General features: G+C 41.4%; 1 protein-coding gene across 1 annotated transcript; it reads left to right on the top strand.

The window, feature by feature from the left end:
• Positions 1–10,230: 10,230 nt before the first annotated feature.
• Positions 10,231–21,360, top strand: LOC112222958 (ammonium transporter Rh type B). Its single transcript, XM_024385846.2, has 10 exons — positions 10,231–10,613; positions 15,418–15,604; positions 15,771–15,921; positions 16,132–16,279; positions 16,553–16,719; positions 18,263–18,400; positions 19,060–19,193; positions 19,344–19,465; positions 19,653–19,726; positions 20,189–21,360. Exons 1-10 carry the CDS (start codon positions 10,427–10,429, stop codon positions 20,264–20,266), a joined length of 1,386 nt encoding a protein of 461 aa, XP_024241614.1. The 5' UTR covers positions 10,231–10,426; the 3' UTR covers positions 20,267–21,360.
• The last annotated feature ends 568 nt before the right edge of the window (positions 21,361–21,928 follow it).

Below are 21,928 nucleotides of genomic sequence, written 5' to 3'. Positions count from 1 at the left end.
GAAATTTCCTGTATTTACCAAATCATGAGAGCAAATCACACACAAGTCAGAGTTATCATAAAGTCCATCTTTAATTATATGAGCTCCATCACAACCCTGTGACTCTCAGATCAATTCAGTGTCTATAAATGAATTCTCTGAGAGTCCTTACAAAACAGTTTCTAAGTATCATTTATAGCCAAGACACACCCATCTCAACTCACATGACGAATAGCAGATCTTAGGAACATTACAAAGGAAGACTTTACTTGAGAGAGGAGTATTCCATAGCCAGACAGCATTAGCTATAAATTATCGTTCAGTTTGCTCTCCTAAAACGAGGTTCTACTTCTCGTTCTTGGTACAACATAGTACCAAGACATTAGGATATATATCAATTGTCATTTTAGACACTCCCATTCTGGACAAGCTCACGGAGACACAGTGATTGGCACACAGACATTGTGGAGCAAAGAGGTAATTGGTTCCCCCTCAATCATCCCTTCACATGGTTTAAAAGATATGTTTACATATGAAGACAAGCTTGACCTCTCCCCTCTCTGCGGCCCAAGTAACTGAACCCTGACAGAGAACAGATAACTGCAACCGGCCAACAGTATTATCCAAAAATAGACATTCTAATGACATATCTCACATAAGCATGAAATAAAATAAATAAAACATTTTATTTATAAATGTTACCTAAATAATTCTGATTCTGCCACGACACCTCCACAAGACTGGTTCATCCTTGGGAGCAATTTCCAAATGCCTGAAGGTACCACGTTCATCTGTACAAACAATAGTAGGCAAGTATAAACACCATGGGACATTGCAGCCGTCATACCGCTCAGGAAAGAGACGCGTTCTGTCTCCTAGAGATGAACGTACTTTGGTGCGAAAAGTGCAAATCAATCCCAGAACAACAGCAAAGGACCTTGTGAAGATGCTGGAGGAAACAGGTACAAAAGTATCTATATCCACAGTAAAACAAGTCCTATATCGGCATAACCTGAAAGGCCGCTCAGCAAGGAAGAAGACATTGCTTCAAAACCGCCATAAAAAAGCCAGACTACGGTTTGCAACTGCACATGGGGACAAAGATCGTACTTTTTGGAGAAATGTCCTCTGGTCTGCTGAAACAAAAATATAACTGTTTGGCCATAATGACCATCGTTGTGTTTGGAGGAAAAAGGGGAGGCTTACAAGCTGAAGAACACCATCCCAACTGTGAAGCATGGGGTTTGCAGCATCATGTTGTGGGGTTGCTTTGCTGCAGGAGGGACTGGTGCACAAAATAGATGGCGTCATGAGGGAGGAAAATTATGTGGATATATTAAAGCAACATCTCAAGACATCAGTCAGGAAGTTAAAGCTTGGTCGCAAATGGGTCTTACAAATGAACAGTGACCCAAGCATACTTCCAAAGTTGTGGCAAAATGGCTTAAGGACAACAAAGTCAAGGTATTGGAGTGGCCATCACAAAGCCCTGACCTCAATCCCATAGAAAATTTGTGGGCAGACCTGAAAAAGCATGTGCGAGCAAGGAGGCCTACAAACCTGATTCAGTTATACCAGCTCTGTCAGGAGGAATGGGCCAAATTTTTGTGGGAAGCTTGTGGAAGGCTATCCGAAACGTTTGACCCAAGGTAAACAATTTAATGGCAATTCTACCAAATACTAATTGAGTGTATGTAAACTTCTGACCCACTGGGAATGTGATGAAAGTAATAAAAGCTGAAATAAATAATTTGCTCTACTATTATTCTGACATTTCACATTCTTAAAATAAATTGGTGATCCTAACTGACCTAAGACAGGGAATTTTTACTAGGATTAAATGTCAGGAATTGTGACAAACTGAGTTCAAATGTTTTTGGCTAAGGTTTATGTAAACTTCCGCTTTCAACTGTATATGCTTTGAGCTTGTCTGATGCTTTATGCTTACAGTTTGATGAAATAAGACAAATGCCTCAAGAGGGCATCAGAGACCAAGATGAAAAGAAAAAAAACCTGACCCAACTATTCTCCTCCCGATCCAGCTGGTTTATTTATTTATTATTCTCCTGAAGTTGCCGGTAATAGGCTACACTAGGAGCCGGTATCCTTTCTCAAGTGGAATGCCAATTTATCTCACCATATCTACCGATCTGTGTGCCAGTTATGGTTTTCATATGCACATTTTCATTAAAAAGTTTAATTTAATTTATACTAATGTCTTCATATCTCAAAATCATTATGTGGTTAATCAAAATTCTATCCATATCTAAATGAAATGGTACAAACCTACCTAAAAAGTAACTTGTATTGCCATTGCCAACTATGCAAAGATAGCCTACATAAAGCCAACAAATAAAAACATTGCAGCCTGCAGGTAAATATATTGATAAAAATAAATATCCTATAAATCACATTGGCAACACATGGCCAGTCTGCAATGAACTTGAAACATTGTATCAACTATTAACTTGAGTCTGGCCTAAAGTATCCACTAGTGAGCTCGGGACAGGCACAGCAGTAGGCTATTTGCGCAAGGGATAAGAACCAATGTTTGACTTGGACAGGTGCTCACCGGAGCTGTACCTGTACCTAAAATGTCGTACTGCTTGAGCTCCTGTTCCTCTTTTAGAATATTTGCTCCAAAGTATAGTGGAGCTGCTGCTCCGCTGAGTGGTTATCTTAAGGGAGAGCGCTGGAAAGATTTTTCAAATACATTGAGGGACTATTGTAATTCTCTACGGATGTAAAAACAGACTTTGTTTGCTTGTTGTTTGAGGTGAAGAAAACATTATTTTGAGAAGCTCCACAGGTCATTAGTGGTTGTGAGTTAAGCCAATCAGAAATACTATCAGATCCCCAAATGGGCACATTCATATGCCTACATTTGTGAGCAGGCCAGGTAGCCCATAGGCCTACTTCTATGTGTGTGCGTCCTTACTCAACACTGACAGGAGGGCAAAAAAAAAGACAATGACTAAACTGGCTAAATTAGTAAGTGGAATGAAATAAACCAAAGCTTGTTTCTCACAAGCATAGCATAGGTTGTGCACTCTGCAAACTATGTGTCCACTCCAACAACGAGAACAGGAAGACTGGAAGAATAATCTTGAATGCATTAACATAAATTACCATAACCAAAGTAACAAACATTGTATATTTAAGCAATAAGGCACGAGGGGATGTGGTATACGGTCAATATTCCACGGCTGTTCTTATGCACGACGCATCGCAGTGTGCCTGGACACAGCCCTTAGCCGTGGTATATTGGCCATATACCACAAACCCCAGAGGGGCCTTATTGCTATTATAAACCTGTTACCAACGTAATTAGAGCAGTAAAAATAAATGTTTTGTCATACCCGTGGTATACGATCTGATATACCACGGCTGTCAGCCAATCAGCATTAAGTGCTCGAACCACACCGTTTATAATATAAATTATACAACAGGTGGGTCTAATCCTGAATGCTGATTGGTTAAAACCACATTCCAGCTGAAGTCTAATCCACAAGTTACCACTGGCTAAATCTATTAAGTTAAAATGCCTATTTACTCTGTTCCATCTGACTGCGCAATCCACTGTCTCATCAGCCCAGCCAGGCAACTTATAACCTTGATTTTCACTATAAAAAGCATCTAGACATTATCTCACATTTCTTTTAGACAAACATTTAGTTTTAAACAGACGAGATTGTATAAACCTTGCTGTCTGTCTCTCCGAAATTTGCAACATTGTTTTCAATATTCAAATACGATCTCCAGCTGTCCCTGATTTATGAACGTGTCGGGAAATGGGATGAGACAAATAGGCAGGCAGCATCATGAATCAGCTGGCATCATTTTTATGGATATATACAAAGAAATGTCAATTTAAAAAAAGATAAACTAAACGAAGTGCAGCTAGTTTGCAGTCTTTCCAGCTTCAGTTTGAAGTGATTGTTAGCTGTGTTGTTGACTAGCTCCTCTGAACAACAGTGTCCTGATGAGTGAGCACATTTTCTATGCCAGGCGAAATTGTGCCACATATGGATGTATCCAAATAAATGTCACTATAAAACAGCTTAAACAAATGCAAATGCAGCTACTTTGCTGTTATTCTGGCTGCACTTTTGGACGTGACTGTAAGTTAGCCGTAGATGGCTAGCTAGCAAGCAAGGGATGAGAACGTTGCCACATTTAGAACAAAACGACTTGGTTGCATCTCTGGCAACTGAACCAATAGAATGAACGGCCAGCCGACTTGGATAGCAACCCAAGATTTGTGTCGGGACTATATCTTGTGGAAGGATGAAATAGTATGAATCAATTCATAAAATTTACATTTTTAATTCATATATGTCCAACATTATTTGAATAACAACACCTATGCCAATATATCCTCCAAACACCAGCTTCTTGTGCATTATCACTTAATTATAGGAATTAACGGTAAATGTACTACTGGTAATATACCATGTGTAATGGGGAATTGATATACACTAACAATCAAACGCATATAATTCACACAATGAAGTTATGAAACAATTTGAATGTTCACAAATTGGCAGGAGAGAGCTCATTCTGGAGCGAGAAGTGCATTGTGCATCTTGGCTCATGGTCAATCTGACGTCTGCATTGGCCATGCAGCATTTACCGTAATACAGCCTCAGCAAAAGACAGGAGCTAGGGCAATCATACTTTTTACACTTCGCGGAGCAGTGCAGAGATTTTGTCAAGGAAGTGAGTTTGTGTTTATACAGGATATACCGCCTCCATCTACCTTCAACCAATCATGTCAATGAAGAGCTATACAGAGCCCTCCACATTGTTACATCATTTGTCAGTGGCATGGCGATGCTGCCTCTGTGTGCTTCTGGAGGCTTCACAATTGCGTCATACTCTCCATATGGAGTATCCGACCACATTTTTGGATCAAGCATAAATTGGCTTTTAGTCTAGGCCTCAGCAATGGATTCGTTCACCGAGATGAGCGAAAATATACAGTGTATATACACTGCTCAAAAAAATTAAGGGAACACTAAAATAACATCCTAGATCTGAATGAATGAAATATTCTTATTAAATACTTTTTTCTTTACATAGTTGAATGTGCTGACAACAAAATCACACAAAAATGATCAATGGAAATCAAATTTATCAACCCATGGAGGTCTGGATTTGGAGTCACACTCAAAATTAAAGTGGAAAACCACACTACAGGCTGATCCAACTTTGATGTAATGTCCTTAAAACAAGTCAAAATGAGGCTCAGTAGTGTGTGTGGCCTCCACGTGCCTGTATGACCTCCCTACAACGCCTGGGCATGCTCCTGATGAGGTGGCGGATGGTCTCCTGAGGCATCTCCTCCCAGACCTGGACTAAAGCATCCGCCAACTCCTGGACAGTCTGTGGTGCAACGTGGCGTTGGTGGATGGAGCGAGACATGATGTCCCAGATGTGCTCTGATTCAGGTCTGGGGAACGGGCGGACCAGTCCATAGCATAAATGCCTTCCTCTTGCAGGAACTGCTGACACACTCCAGCCACATGAGGTCTAGCATTGTCTTGCATTAGGAGGAACCCAGGGCCAACCGCACCAGCATATGGTCTCACAAGGGGTCTGAGGATCTCATCTCGGTACCTAATGGCAGCCAGGCTACCTCTGGCGAGCACATGGAGGGCTGTGCGGCCCCCCAAAGAAATGTCACCCCACACCATGACTGACCCACCGCCAAACCGGTCATGCTGGAGGATGTTGCAGGCAGCAGAACGTTCTCCACGGCGTCTCCAGACTGTCACGTCTGTCACATGTGCTCAGTGTGAACCTGCTTTCATCTGTGAAGAGCACAGGGCGCCAGTGGCGAATTTTCCAATCTTGGTGTTCTCTGGCAAATGCCAAACGTCCTGCACAGTGTTGGGCTGTAAGCACAACCCCCACCTGTGGACGTCGGGCCCTCATACCACCCTCATGGAGTCTGTTTCTGACCGTTTGAGCAGACACATGCACATTTGTGGCCTGCTGGAAGTCATTTTGCAGGGCTCTGGCAGTGCTCCTACTGCTCCTCCTTGCACAAAGGCGGAGGTAGTGGTCCTGCTGCTGGGTTGTTGCCCTCCTATGGCCTCCTCCACGTCTCCTGATGTACTGGCCTGTCTCCTGTTAGCGCCTCCATGCTCTGGACACTATGCTGACAGACACAGCAAACCTTCTTGCCACAGCTCACATTGATGTGCCATCCTGGATGAGCTGCACTACCTGAGCCACTTGTGTGGGTTGTAGACTCCGTCTCATGCTACCACTAGAGTGAAACCACTGCCAGCATTCAAAAGTGAACAAAACATCAGCCAGGAAGCATAGGAACTGAGAAGTGGTCTGTGGTTATCACCTGCAGAACCACTCCTTTATTGGGGGTGTCTTGCTAATTGCCTATAATTTCCACCTGTTGTCTATTCCATTTGCACAACAGCATGTGAAATTTATTGTCAATCAGTGTTGCTTCCTAAGTGTACAGTTTGATTTCACAGAAGTGTGATTGACTTGGAGTTACATTGTGTTGTTTGTGTTCCCTTTATTTTTTTGAGCAGTGTATATTTGTTACTGCTCGACTAAAACACTTGGTCAACCAACAGCCTAACGACCAAACAATTGACCAGTCAACTAATTGTGGTCAGCCGTAAATGTACTCAATAAAACACTGACCTCCTTTATAAATGACCAAAGGGGATCCCTTACACCAGGCTAACCTCTGTAAAATTGAGATTTTGCCCATGAGCCAGGGCTTTTGTTTGTCGACTTCAAAAGTCACATTAATCAAGATGGCGAGACACTATGTACAGAACATGGTCGATATGTTATCCTCTCTGCCCATTATTGTCCCAACCTAGGCAAGCAGGTAATTTACTAATCTGAGTATATGCTATCAGTTTAGAGAAGAATGCTCCTGAGTTAAACTATGGGGCTAAGTAAGGGAAACTCAATTGTTTTGAAGGGGCTGATGATTTATATGTGCCCTGTAGTCTACCCTGTCAACGTACCGTGGGGAGAAATGGAAGTGGGTCTCAGAAAAGGCAGGATGAAACATGTTACACTAGGAAAACAACAGTTAACTTATTTACAGTTGAAGTCAGAAGTTTACATACACCTTAGCTAAATACATTTAAACTCAGTTTTCCACAATTCATGACATTTAATCCTAGTAAAAATTCCCTGTCTTAGGTCAGTTGTGATGGCCACTTCAATACCTTGACTTTGTTGTCCTTAAGCTTTGGAAGTATGCTTGGGGTCATTGTCCCTTTGGAAGACCCATTTGCGACCAAGCTTTAACTTCCTGACTGATGTCTTGAAATGTTGCTTCAATATATCCACATCATTTCCCTCATCATGATTCCATCTATTTTGTGAAGTGCACCAGCCCCACAACAAAGCACCCCCACAACATGATGCTGCCACCCCTGTGATTCACGGTTGGGATGGTGTTCTTCGGCTTGCAAGCCTCCCCCTTTAACCTCCAAACACAACGATGGTCATTATGGCCAAAAGGTTCTATTTTTGTTTCATCAGACCAGAGGACATTTCTCTAAAAAGTACGATCTTTGTCCCCATGTGCAGTTGCAAACCAAAGTCTGGCTTTTTTATGGAGGCTTCTTCCTTGCTGAACGGCTTTTCAGGTTATGTCGATATAGGACTCGTTTTACTGTGGATATAGATACTTTTGTACCTGTTTCCTCCAGCATCTTCACAAGGTCCTTTGCTGTTGTTCTGGGATTGATTTGCACTTTTCGCACCAAAGTACGTTCATCTCTAGGAGACAGAATGCGTCTCCTTCCTGAGCGGTATGACGGCTGCGTGGTCCCATGGTGTTTATACTTGCGTACTATTGTTAGTACAGATGAATGTGGTATCTTCAAGCGTTTGGAAATTGCTCCCAAGGATGAACCAGACTTGTGGAGGTCTACAATTATTTTTCTGTGGTCTGATTTCTTTTCATTTTCCCATGATGTCAAACAAAGAGGCACTGAGTTTGAAGGTAGGCCTTGAAATACATCCACAGGTACACGTCCAATTGACTCAAATGATGTCAATTAGCCTATCAGAAGCTTCTAAAGCCATAACATAATTTTCTGGAATTTTCCAAGCTGTTTAAAGGCAAAGTCAACTTAGTGTATGTAAACTTCTGACCCACTGGAATTGTGATACAACGAATTATAAGTGAAATGACCTGTCTGTAAACAATTGTTGTAAAAATGACTTGTGTCATGCACAAAGTAGATGTCCTAACAGACTTGCCAAAACTATAGTTTGTTAACAAGAAATTTGTGGCGTGTTTGAAAAACAATGATTTTAATGACTCCAACCTAAGTGTATGTGAACTTCTGAAAAAAATTCTATATATATTTTTGAATCTGCCAAAAATCTGAAGTTTAGATGTTTTTATATTTCGGTCTTCTGTGATGTATATGAAGTGTAATATTGGTATGCAAACTCAAAATAAATACATTTCAACTCTATATCTGACATAGTACATGTGTCTTATTTTTTCTATGTCCATCAAGATGTGTGTGAGGTGTATACTTTTGTTTCAAAGTAGATTTGTTTTAAGACTACCAAGAAAAACTTTGTGTGACCCTGATTTATCCCACCGCAGTAAAAGGTTATTAAAGCGTCAGTCAGACAACAGGTAGACTTAAACCAAACTGGTTCTCCAGTAGAATGAATGGCTTATTATTGCCTTTTTTCTTTATCAAGAAAACAACCGCTCTGTTTCGGTTAATTGAACATGTACAGCAGTTTTCCTCTTGTTATAGGTCACTGACTGACAGTCACTCATATCATATCAGTAAAAAAATGTATTGGTACATTTGTTAGACTAGTCAGCTATCTAAACTTGTAGTAATCACATCCGAATTTCCGACATGCACGCAGGGCACATGGCCAGAAGGGCTCCATTCGAAACGAAGACAGTCAATTCAGGAAATAAACTTAAATAACCCCCCAATGTCCCCTCCCTCCCAAACTGTTCTCACTAAAACGCAAACCCTAGTTACAGCCCTGGTAATACTGTTTTTACAAGTACCATGTATGTGAAAAATATATATATATACACATTTAAGTAACTTTTGTCCTCTGAAGTGTTTGATGGGCCAGTAAAATCCATAGTTACTGTAAGTTCTACTTTGATTTTGCTGTGGCTTAGCTACAGTAGGCCTACAGTATGCCATCAGTCATCATCATTAGTGGAATTCTTCAATTCTTGAATTTTAATTGACCTTCATTGACTGAATTAAATGTGAAATGACCCCAACTCTTCAGACAGTCAAACAGGCACGTAGGTAGGCAGGAAGCTTGACAGACGATCAGGATTCAACTTCATAGATTGGCTTTGTGTCTGTAGTAGGCTTTTAGTTGAGATTCTCTAAACCATAACAGCATTCCTGCTAGGTGCTCTTCTCTAAAGGAGAAAGATAGTGTACATAGTGAGTGATGGCTGCTCCTTACAGGAGAAAGATGTGCACAGACCTGCCTCCATCCCCTCTCACACCCTACTCCCCCAAAACCTGTCTCAACACCCCCACCCATCTATCCCAAACCCAATGTCCCACAACCTTTCCAGTTGCACCAGTCCAAACATCTCTACTACAGGCTCTTTTAGCTTTTTAACATTGTGACAGTAAATTAGGTGTGTGTGTATGTGTGTGTGTGTGTGTGTGTGTGTGTGTGTGTGTGTGTGTGTGTGTGTGTGTGTGTGTGTGTGTGTGTGTGTGTGTGTGTGTGTGTGTGTGTGTGTGTGTGTGTGTGTGTGTGTGTCTTGGCACGTTATCACACCTGGTTGCACAAACTATTCTGATCCCAAGATATTTTGTTTTTATTTTACTTTTTGTATGACTTTGAGGAGTCAATGGCATAACGGAGAGACAGCAATATGTTAGATCCTATGCATGTGCAAGCCTGACTCTCTGCATGTATCTGTTTTTTAGTTCACCATGGGCCTTGAACCATTAACCTAATGTTTTACCGTAGATAATGTAGGAAAAAGCTTTTTTTTTTAAATGATTTCAATATGAACGGTAACCCCATGAAAATAGTTTTTAATGGGTCATTTTTCTTCTCTATGAATCTAGAGGAGTAACTGATAATTTTAAGGAGTCCTACCTCATTTCAGACCACCTTAACAGCAGCAATAGTGAAGGGGAGGAGCTGAGGTTGTCTTGCAGCCTATGATTGGAGGCATACAGAAAGGTGGTGGGCATGAACATTTGCAACCAAAACGCACTAATTAAGTCAGACCATGTGTCAGCTTGAGTCCTCACTCCCTGCACTCCCACTCTCCCATCGCATCACTGCAGCCACCAGTGCTTGTGAGTGTTAGTGTATGTTGCTGTGTTCCCCACTCTGGAGCTGAGTTGAACTTTTAACCATTCACCCCTAAGGCCATAGTGCAGAACCAGGAGAACACACAGGTAACCCCACAGCCATGACGAATTCGGCAACTAACTTGCGGCTGAAGCTGCCCATGGCCTGCATCATCCTGGAGGTGATCATCATCATCCTCTTCGGCACTCTGGTGCAGTACGACGATGAGACAGACGCCAAGCTCTGGCACAAGGAAATCGCCAATGGCTCTTCCAACTACGACAACGACTTTTACTACCGCTACCCCAGTGAGTGACCGCAGCGAGAGGGGTAGGGTTGGGGTAACGAGACAGGTGGGGAAGTAGACATCCCTAACCACTGATACAGAGTCAGATACATTTTCATCCTTTTAATGGTTATGGTTATGATTAGGTAGTATGATGATCTGACCCTAAATCTGTGGATAAAGGTAACTATTTCCTTGTGAGGGTGGAGAGGATGGGGGATGTGGAGTCCATCTATAGAAATGAAAGGATTGTTCTTATCCTTCTTTGTTATGCTTTGTCAATGTGTCTGAGACTTGCATGGTAGCAGAAGCAGATATGTTGGTTGTTTAGGCAAGTGTCTTGTGTCATTCATGCCATACATGTATGTCAAGACAATGAACATGACAGAAAAGTTGTCTGAAGCTCAAACGAATCTGACGACTAAATCAGAAATAATTTATTTTCCTTTTGTGTTATGCCACGTCTTGCTCCAGTGCTGTGTTGGGATATTGTCTTCCCACCTAGGGAGTCTACCCCATCTGGCTTTCTTTGGGATGTTACGTACTTACAATATGGTTTTGTGGAGGAGATTGGAGGTGGGTGGGAATGGTCATGAGAAATTGAGGTGAGCTGTTTGTAAGGGTTTGTAGAGGGGCAAAGCAACTCTGTTTTACGTTTGATCTGTGCTCAATGCTGTAGATTAGCATTCCCACTCCGAGACCCTTTGATATATAGGGCAGAGTGGGGTAAGATGAGCCAAAGGGGTAAGTTGAGCCACCCTTGTTTCTAGGAAACCATAAAATGAATAATATGACCAAATATTTAGGAAGAGGTCATGGGTTATGTGAAGGAATAAACCACATGGAAAAGTCATAATGCATCCTTGTAGCTGTGTGGGCTAATATAGTCAAAATGTTTGTCCTTTGGTAAGTTGAGGGAATGGCCATGGGGTAAGTTAGGCCAATGGTTGAGCCTATTGCAAGTTGAGGAAACAGAGCCTGGCCTATGTTAAAAGTGTTTGTTAGGCGTTAAGCCTGTGTTAAAAGATGCTTGAAATTATTAAAATACAAAAAAGCGATTGTGACTGTGTTTAAATTTGTTTGGGAAATAAAGGTTGTGGTAATATTTCATTCAGTACAGAAATTTGTAGGTGGCTTAACTTACCCTGTCCCGGGGTAAGTTGTGCCAAGAGACCACATAGACCAAGCTATGTTTTCAGAAATGTAATGTTTACATGAATTCAGATTATTTCCAGGGATACACAACATCCTGAAATATATGTTAATAATTTTGTTAGAAAGAATACTATATTTCCCTTGACGGAGTAATGCTGAATGTAAAAAATGTATCAACTTACCCCACTCTCCCCTACGACCCCTGAGCTCCTCAGTGTTCAATGTGAGTTTTCCCTCTTTTGCTTTGACATTTGGCTGCAAGCAGCAAAGCAACAAATGGTTAATTTGTTTCCTAATTAGAAGAGGGTTTGGTTGCCAAATGTTTTTGGGTGAACTTGTTTTACTTTCTGTGACAGAGCACTCCAGTTCACTGATGTATCAAATACATCATTCTCATTGTCAGTTTTATACCTGATATGCTCCGTTTTGCTTTGTGTTGTGGTGTACAATATACATCAACAGTCAACACAGTACATATTGGAGACATACGGAGACCTGAAAACAGACAATGTGCTTAAGTGATTGCATTCCGTCTGTCTGCGGTCCACTGAAAATAACTGGAAACTAGAAGCTCTTTGTCAAGTGGGAGGAGAGGGAGAGTTAAGTTCTCCAATGTCAATATGGAAACAAATCCGGCATGGGGAGTGATTTCTGTCCTTTGATTTAACCGTTTAGTATCTCAGATCTTTCTGTCAATGTTTTTTTGATTAGCGTCAAAACCCTCTAACTCATAGGCTACTTTGAACAGCAAGAGGGAAGGAAATGTGGTCTCTGAATAGGTTATAGCATGTCTGTTGTAGTGGGTGTCCAATCAGTCACCAAGGGCAAAGGTATACTTTTCTTCCTCTGAACGTTGCTGTTCCACCTTAACAGATCAGTAATGAAATGCAATGGAAGACTGTTGGGGGGAGGTGGTGGAGGTATTGGGTGTGTCCAATTCTTAGCCTTGTTGAAAGTTCCTGTGTGCAACTAGTCCTACCTGTCACCACACCTTGAGGCTTTCCCAATACTGTCCCTATACTGTGTCATGCAGGTGGATGGGTGCAGGTAAGCCCCAGGGTAGAAAGAGTATGGGAATGTCTGATATACAGACATGAGAATGTGTAGGAGGAATGTTTAATTTTCACATTCCCCCCATCACTGTCTAATTAGTGAACGGCCAGGGGGATAGGGGCTTCTGCGTGAGGAAGGGGCACCGGGGGGAGGAACGTGAAGGGAAAAAGTTGAGTGGGGAACAGAAGGTGGGAGGGAGGGTTAGGAGGGAGAGAGTGATTGTTTTAAGAGAGAAGGAAAAGTTTGCTTTGGCAGGCTGATTTGTGTTTATTGTCATGCCAGCAAAGCTTGTCATATGGATGACTGATATACACAGAAAGAGAGTTAGGGAGAGTGAGAAAGCAAAAGAAAAAGACTGTGTGGCACAAAAAGGTAATTAAGGAACCAAGTTGAGTTATCAGCCACTTTGGCTAGTAGCATGGTTTCCAGTTTTCCCTTGTTAAGGCTGGGGAGTCATAGCCTGGTCAATCATACTGACCACTGTGGTCAGTGTGGTTGACCAGGCTACGGGAGTCATGGGAAACTTTGGGAGTTTAATTACATGAATCTCTGAGAGTTGGATCATGTCCGTTTGACTTTGAATTCAATTCATCTTTGAGGTTGAAGTCTGTGACTCTTTTGAGCTTTCAATCAATTGAGCACATGCAGATTGGACCTTCCCTTAAGCAGGTGAAGCTGCTGATGCATGTTATGCCAGGCTCACTATTTATGCTCTTGCCTCAAGCTATTGAGTGATTGAGTACACTGATTTCGACAAAGTAGAAACCTGTTCAAGGTTGGGTAAATTTGAAAGAGGAAGCACTAAAAGTCCATTAGAAATAATTATTTCAGATCTTTAACCCGTCAGCTTCACTGCTGAATGGAAGATCACCTTCAAGAATGAAACTCACATACAGTAACAGGTGCACATCTGACTACTCTCATTGATCATGTCCTGTTCGGAACTTCAAACGTTTAAGGTGTGGTAAAACAAATTAGGAGGGGGGCTCGGCCCCCGATTGAGACATGACCTCCCCTAACTGCAACAAAAGTCACTTTGGGGGGACTCTAATTTAACCATTCTCCTATTGGTTTAAAATACAATTTTGTACTACTAAAATATATTACATTTATACATATTAAAATAAAAGCTTATTCCAAATTAAAGGAACACCCCCACCTCTCTGTCATGGTTTAAACCAGTGATAGTTGGTTCAGGTTCTTTCAACCGCATTCATCTTTCCATATTGCCATGAGATTTCGCTAGCAAACTTGCAACATGGTATCGACTGGGTCCAACCCTTTAGCGAACTTGCAACATTGTTTCAACTGGGCTCTCAATTTCCCCTGCGGATGAGCTCGGGACAGACACAACTGTATTTGCGTCCCCATTTGTCAGCAATATGCATCATTTAATTCAGGCTACAAGAGTGTAGGCTTAATGACAATCACCAAATATCATTAGACTTTTCGGTGTTTTGTAACAGATGTATCCATCCCTTCATCAAATGGCGGGTGCACAGGGCAGTGTTTGGATCATGAATTATTTTGGAGTGGATGTGCAGGTAGCCTACTTTTAAAGGTGACTTGTTTGATAAGTGAAAACATTATCACTGGATGTGTTCATGCCACATTAAAAGGTAACACATGTTTACTGTTAAAATACATGTCTTTACTATTAGCCCCATGATAAGTGTTGTGCAGCAATAGGAAGTCCCGTGAATAAAATTGAGACGACCAAATGTCACAATATAATTCTCCCTCTGCTGCTCTATATTGTCTGGGTGTGTAGGTTGACCTCATTGCTATGAGATAAGAGATTTGCTATGGTATGTCAACATGTAGTAGAAGCCTACCATCTCCCTTAGAATTATGGCTGCTCCACTTGACACATGTCTAGAAAGCAAATGATCTCTTGATTGAAAGATACAGTCAGAATTAAGAGAACTGTAAGGTAGTCATTAAGTTAAAACTGGTCTGTATGTTGTCTCATGAGCGCAGGTAATTGATTACCTTTAGGTCTTTTACAATAAATGTCAATGTGTGCAATTTTTGTATAATTTATTTACCTACTCACTGGTGTTGCCCGTGTGTGTGCATGTTCCATTTTCTCACCTCTCTGTAGGCGTCCTTCTAGGGGGAGTATTTGGGCCAACCTGCCAATGGGGAGTTGGGCAGTGGAAATATCCTCCATGCCAATGATCAGTTGCCAGGCAACGACCAAGAGATATTGTCCCTACTCCCCAGTGCCATGTGGATGAATACGTCTAGTGGGCATTGGGAGGTGTAGTAGGCTGGGTTAACAAGGCCAGAAAGCAGGTTGAATGGAGCTATCAGGCACAGGGTAACTTCTCTGTGTCCTTCTATGTAGGCCAACTGAGGTTCCCAAAGCCCCCTGTCCCACTCAATTTAAATCACAAAATGTTGACTAAAAGGGATTGTTGGTGTTTTGTGGAGAAGTCACCAACTTAGAAAGATACTGCTATACTACTGTCATAAAATAAATAGTCTTTCTCACCAAACCATAAGAAGGGGATTGTTAATGTGTTTACGAGACTGACCACACAGGCAGTTGAATAGTGACAATGTGCATCCAACGCAATAAAATAATCTATAATGTGTTCTCTTCCTTTGTTCAGGCTTTCAGGATGTGCACGTGATGATCTTCATTGGCTTTGGTTTCCTCATGACGTTCCTGCAACGTTATGGATTTAGCAGTGTGGGCTTCAACTTCCTCATTGCGGCCTTCGCTCTGCAGTGGGCAACTCTCATGCAGGGCTTCTTCCACGGCATGCATGGGGGCAAGATCCACGTCGGAATAGAGAGGTAGGGCTCATGCACACACTAACCTACATTTCATTACTACAATAAACACAACACACCAGCAGATACATGTGATGTGTATACATGGCATATCATACGGGTGTAAGTGTATACTGTAGTGCATCCCATAATAAACCCTATCATTAAGAGTTGTTTGTCCCTCCTGCAGTATGATCAACGCTGACTTCTGCACAGGCTCAGTGCTCATCTCGTTTGGGGCGGTCCTGGGGAAGACCAGTCCAGTCCAGCTGCTGGTCATGTCTGTGATTGAAGTCACCCTGTTCGCAGTCAATGAGTTCATTGTGCTTACTGTTCTGGGGGTGAGTGAGTGTGTGTGTGTGTGTTTAGGTGTACCATTAAATGTACAATTCATGTCTTCCTGTATATGTCTGTATACAAACCTACAGTAAAACTGCTTTTTTACGTACTATTATGCCTACTCTCCTATTAGGCTTTCTCATCACTCTTGAATAATGTACTTTAAGACGAAGCTTTTTACACCCCTTAAATTAGATAATTTCCACCTTTAGGCCAAGGATGCTGGTGGCTCCATGACCATTCACACCTTTGGAGCTTACTTTGGCCTGATGGTGGCTCGTGTTCTCTACCGCCCCAACCTGGACAAGAGCAAACACAAGAACTGCTCTGTCTACCACTCTGACCTCTTCGCCATGATTGGTAAGAATACCTCCTGCTCGTTGTAAGCGGGAAGGCTGTACATTAGATACAAATAGCCACCATCAACAAGTCGGACAACTTAACCTTCATTTTCTGAAGACGCCAGTTATGTTTTGACTGTACATACAATGCATGCCAATGTATGGGAATCTGTGTCATAATTAAGAGTACATCCACCTCCCCAGGAAAAAAACCTTACCTGTAAGCTTGCTAAACTAAAGGACTATATTACATACCGGTATGCTAATACTTATTTTTTCACTGACTGCTCAGGCACCATCTACCTGTGGATGTTCTGGCCAAGCTTCAACTCTGCTGTGACGGCCCACGGAGACGACCAGCACCGCACGGCTATGAACACCTACTATTCCCTGGCTGCCTGCACCCTGGCCACCTACGGCCTGTCTGCCGTTGTGGCTCATGATGGCAAGCTCGATATGGTAAGGGGGCTAGTACAGTGTGGGGACTTAAGAGGAAAATCAGGTCCCTAAAAGTAGTATAGGGCTAGACAGGTGATGCAGACTTGGGGAGACAAAGTAGGGAGAAGTAGGATTCTACAGGGACTATGCAGTGGAAATGAGGGGCTTAAAGTGGTCTTCCCAGATCATTTCAAGTGGGAGTTAGGGACTAGGCATGGTAGGGGAAGGAAGATTTCTCCCTGTGTTTGTTGTCAATACAATCTGGTTCAACTGTATTTTGCGTCATAGGCCTACTAGATATACTGTAACCCTATTAGATGTTATACATGTAAGTAAATATTTGGAATGAATCATGACTCCTTTGGGATTAAATCCTTATTGGCAAACTCTGAAGCATCATGCAGTATGTTTGCATATACAGACAGGTATTTCAACTCTTGTCAACAGCTGTAGTCAGACGTGCTTGGTGAAAGTTTAACACAACTCTAGATTTCTTACATTATTATCATTATTGTTATATTTACTCCATTCGCTCTAGCGCTTCAATGATTTAAGATATTAACATGAAACTTCCAAATGTGCAGACTGCACCAACATAGATTGCTTGAAAAACGTTTTGATAGCGTTTAGCTCACCAACAGTAACTCTTGAACCGTTCAAGCTAGACACCAAGTCAACTTTCACGTGTTCAGGCTATCCTACCAATCAATCAATCTTTTCATCTACCCACGTTTTCAACTATAACCAGTCACTACCATCACTACCACTTCTGTAACTTATTTCGAAAACATAAATACTTTAAAACAAGCACACACATTTTCTTCAGTAAATATACTTTTCTAGTTTAGATTTGATTGATATATTCTAAACTATCAAACTATGAATCCTCAAACTTTCTCACAAGATACGATTTAAGAATTGGAAACCATCCCCCAAAAATGCACGCTGAAGCATCACACCATAGTTATTATCTACCTTTAGAGTATACAGTCATGTGAGCCAGACAAAATATCTAGTTGCTATGTCCCTTGAGGACATGGCTGTCATCTACATCTCGTTCTGAAATCAAGACGGTACATTCCTGTCTAGATGGCAATCAATCTGAAGTTGTCTTTTCTATTCAATGGAGGGAGTCAGTGAACATAAGCACATGACCTGGTGATAGTAGTACCGTTCGAATCAGCTCAGATTATCTCATAGTTGGTGAAAGGGTAGTGTGTCCGCAGCATATCATCAAATCTGTCTGCAATCTGACAAGATTTACACTACACCCGCAATAACATCTGCTAAATATGTGCATGTGACCAATAAAATTTGATTTGAACTCTACACACTCGCACACTCCCATTTTGCATGATGGCGATACCAAATTGTCACACAATGCTGCATTGGTTGGGATTTTTTTATTATTCAAGTATTACATCATTCATCCTACCTTCTCGTTCCTTGACATTGGTACCGTGCAAAATTTGAGAACAGTGATAATTAAAATAAACGTATGACTGGACTCTGACAATCAACCATTTTGAACAGCATTTAAAAAACATCTCTCTCCTCTCTTTAGGTGCACATCCAGAACGCTGCCCTTGCCGGGGGGGTTGCTGTTGGGACTGCTGGTGAAATGATGCTCACTCCTTTTGGCTCCATGATTGTGGGCTTCCTGGCTGGAACCATCTCTGTGCTGGGCTTCAAGTTCCTCTCGGTAAGACCAACCTGCCATTAGTAAGACAGGATATAGGACAGAAGTGTATGGAAATGAAAATGTATTATCCTCCTGAGACCTAGCAATAAAACATATCTGCAATTAAAAATCAATTATATTACATAAGAAGTGTTTGGGGTGAAAAAAAAACTTTTTACAGAAAAATAAAACAATTAACATTACAGTAAATGAGTACAGTAGGTACATTTGTTTTACAGTGGACATTATTAAGCTATTATTTGAGAAATTAGTGCACTGCTCTGAAAACTCACCAAACTATTCCTGAGATATTTACTTACTATAAGCAATTGAATATCAAACTCACAAAAAAATGATAATTACACAATTACACACACATAAAATGTGATAATTGTGTTGGCAGCCATTTTGACAAACAAAGAGAAAGTTATCCAGGTCACACTCCCACATGAGAAATCATTGAAAAGCCCAGAATGTCCTCTCAAGGGGTATCAGTAGGATATGACTGTTAATGATGCCAACAGAACAAGAGTATCTACTTACAACATAAACAGTCATGTTGAGAAACACATCCACACATGTGTATATGGCACCTTTTGAAGGACATGAGGGTGCTAGGGTACATAGACACAAACGCCCACACTCATGGCACTGGCAACTTTCCACCCCTGTCCTCTCAGCCTATCCTGGAACAAAAGCTGAAGATACAGGACACATGTGGCGTCCACAACCTGCACGGCATGCCTGGAGTCCTGGGAGCCATCGTTGGAGCAGTTACTGCTGCTCTGGCAACCAAGGAAGTCTATGGAGATGGGTTAGTCTGCCTTTTTTTTACAAGTTGGGAAAGTGTGCCCTCTACTGGTTTTATGGTGAAGCTCCCACTATTGCGCAACAGACAGACTCCCGTCAAAGCGTGCATTCACACAACAGTTTCATTCAACACTCCCTACTCTCTGTGATGCAGGATGGCTGATGTGTTCCCTGACATCCAGTCTGGTGATGTGGAGGCCTCGTTCCAGGGCATACGACAGGCCATCTCCCTGGCTGTGACCCTCGGCATTGCCCTCCTGGGCGGTCTTATCACCGGTATGTAGAGGGTCTTGCTAGAGGATAAGGGGGATTTAAATATTACCTACGTGTTGTAAGCACATATAGTCATTGTCTTGACTGGTTTGTTTCACAAATGCATGGTGATATTAGAACTATGCTCTTTTGTCCCTGTATATTGTCCCTTGTGTCTGTGTGTAATTTTATCATGTCCTTTTTCTTGTAGGTTTTATTCTGAAGCTGCCAATCTATGGTGCTCCTCCTGACACCATCTGTTTTGAGGATGGCATCTACTGGGAGGTAAGTTTAGCTACTACACCCAGTCACTTTGTATGGATGAATGGACACACAGGACTCACTGATTTGTACATAGTGTTTGTGTGAGAGTGCAGGGCCATTCAGGCCCATGAAGGGTTAAAGATTGCCAACGATGGCATGCAGTTGGGCCCAATGTTATGCAATATGATATGTGGCCACAGGGTGTCATGCTTGCATTTGGTTACTGAACTCAAATAACTGCTTTTCTTCATAAGCAAAGCAGTCACCCTCAGAACACCAGGTGGTGCCATTTCACATGGTCAATGCATGTATAATCAGCAATTGACGATTCTATTGATTAAAAAAAATATACAGATTTAGGAATGTCTTGAAATTAGTTAGGAAACAGGTATACTTGCATTTGTATGACTCGATAAGGTGAAAACATGGTCTAAATAAATCATCCACTACATATTTTTCTCTTTCCATTTATCTCTCTCTCAGCTGCCCGGTGAGGAGGGCTCACATGAGGAGTTGACCACTGTCAGGACACCGGACGAGGCAGAAAAGCTCAACGCATAAACACACACACACACACACACACACACACACACACACACACACACACTTGAGATCCACACATAGTAGATTGTACAACCAGGATGTGGCAGCACATGGTGCTTGTGTATGTCTGCCATTTTTCAATGTGCCAATGACCATATCTGATTCACTAATATGGTGGAAGTGTGTGTTCAAATACTCCAGACCATCAGCAGAAGTGCTTTCACTCTCAGAAGAAAACAATCTCAAGGTAACCCATAATGTGTTTACACCAGACAGAAGCATGCTATCCTCCAAGCAGCATGGGCCATGGACAGTCCATTGCAATATACCTCCTACCAGCTGCCTTATGTTATGTTCCTAGATGATCCTATGCAGCTACTGTATATGACAGAGCTGTAGACTTGAATCATGGTCTGAGAATTTGGATAGGACTAGTGAAACCTGTTTGATGATGCAAAAACAATGGATTAAGCTCATTTGAATTGAGTGTTTTTAGGATTTTGGGGGGCTTCTCCGCTCTTCTAAGAGATGTTACATGTACCAATGTTCAGGGAATTACACTTTGAACCATTTTTAAACATCCAATTGACTTAGGGAAAGGCAAATTGGCAGTAGGCCCCTGTGTTGTAAATTCTATATTAAAACCAAAGAAAATTGTACCTCGCGTGTTATTAATGTAGATCGCTGATGTTTTCATGAATAGACAATCACTTTTATAGATGCAAGTCCATCATTAAAAATGTAAAGTATTCCAGACTAAAACTATGCGTAGATAGTAGATTTTTGACGATTGAATATTCATTCTGGGTCCGGATTCTCCTTTTCTTCTATTTCTATACTATGCAATGTATTGGGTAGATTAGAGTTGCTATTGTACAATTATGTACAGTTGTGTATTGTACATAAATGTTTAGACAACATAAAATGTGATAGAATTTAAACGACTAGCTTCACCACTACAGACAAACCACTGAATCAAACGGATTATTTGCTACAGGGACGAAATGGTGCCGACTTTGTTACACTGGAGAAAATGTCATTGCTGTGAATTTAAATGATAATTGAATAATACTTGTAACGCATTTTGGGACAAATAAATCTTTCAAATGTGATATATATATTATTTTACATTTTATTATTTTGTCTTGTTCATTGGACATTTTGAGTAGTTTTGTTCCTTTAATCCGTTCCTGAATATTTAATTGAGCCCGTAAATACCTCAGCGTTAATGCCCGAAATCAGAATGTTGTTTTTTTCATATACCACATGATTAACACTTTCTGGGATCAAACAGCCTAAGGGAAGCAGCTGTCTTCGGCTGCATTTAGACAGGCAGCCATATTCAATTTTAATCAATCAGATGAGCTGAAAAAGAGCTGTTGTGAAAAGATCTAAACCGTCAAAAAACCAACTAGTGGAAAAGCAGATCCGAATTGGGCTGCCTATGTAAACGCAGCCTTTAACATGTGTCTTACATGCCTCGTTAAAAGTGCCCGGAGCCAGTTCATTTGATTTGGGTATGCCAAATAAAAATGTGACTCACATTCACTTTTTGTTCTTCACATTTTCAAACAGTACATTTATATTTTCCAAATGGGCTATACATTTGGTAGAGTTTTTTTCTCTCGCCTGAGTAGCCTCCTTTCACTGCCAAAAATAAAATTAAACCATCTAGTGTTC

Source organism: Oncorhynchus tshawytscha, linkage group LG23 (assembly GCF_018296145.1).
Source record: "Oncorhynchus tshawytscha isolate Ot180627B linkage group LG23, Otsh_v2.0, whole genome shotgun sequence".
Taxonomy (NCBI): Eukaryota; Metazoa; Chordata; class Actinopteri; order Salmoniformes; family Salmonidae; genus Oncorhynchus; species Oncorhynchus tshawytscha.
The sequence above is the reverse complement of the archived record's forward strand: the minus strand, read 5'-3'. Positions and strand labels throughout refer to the sequence as shown.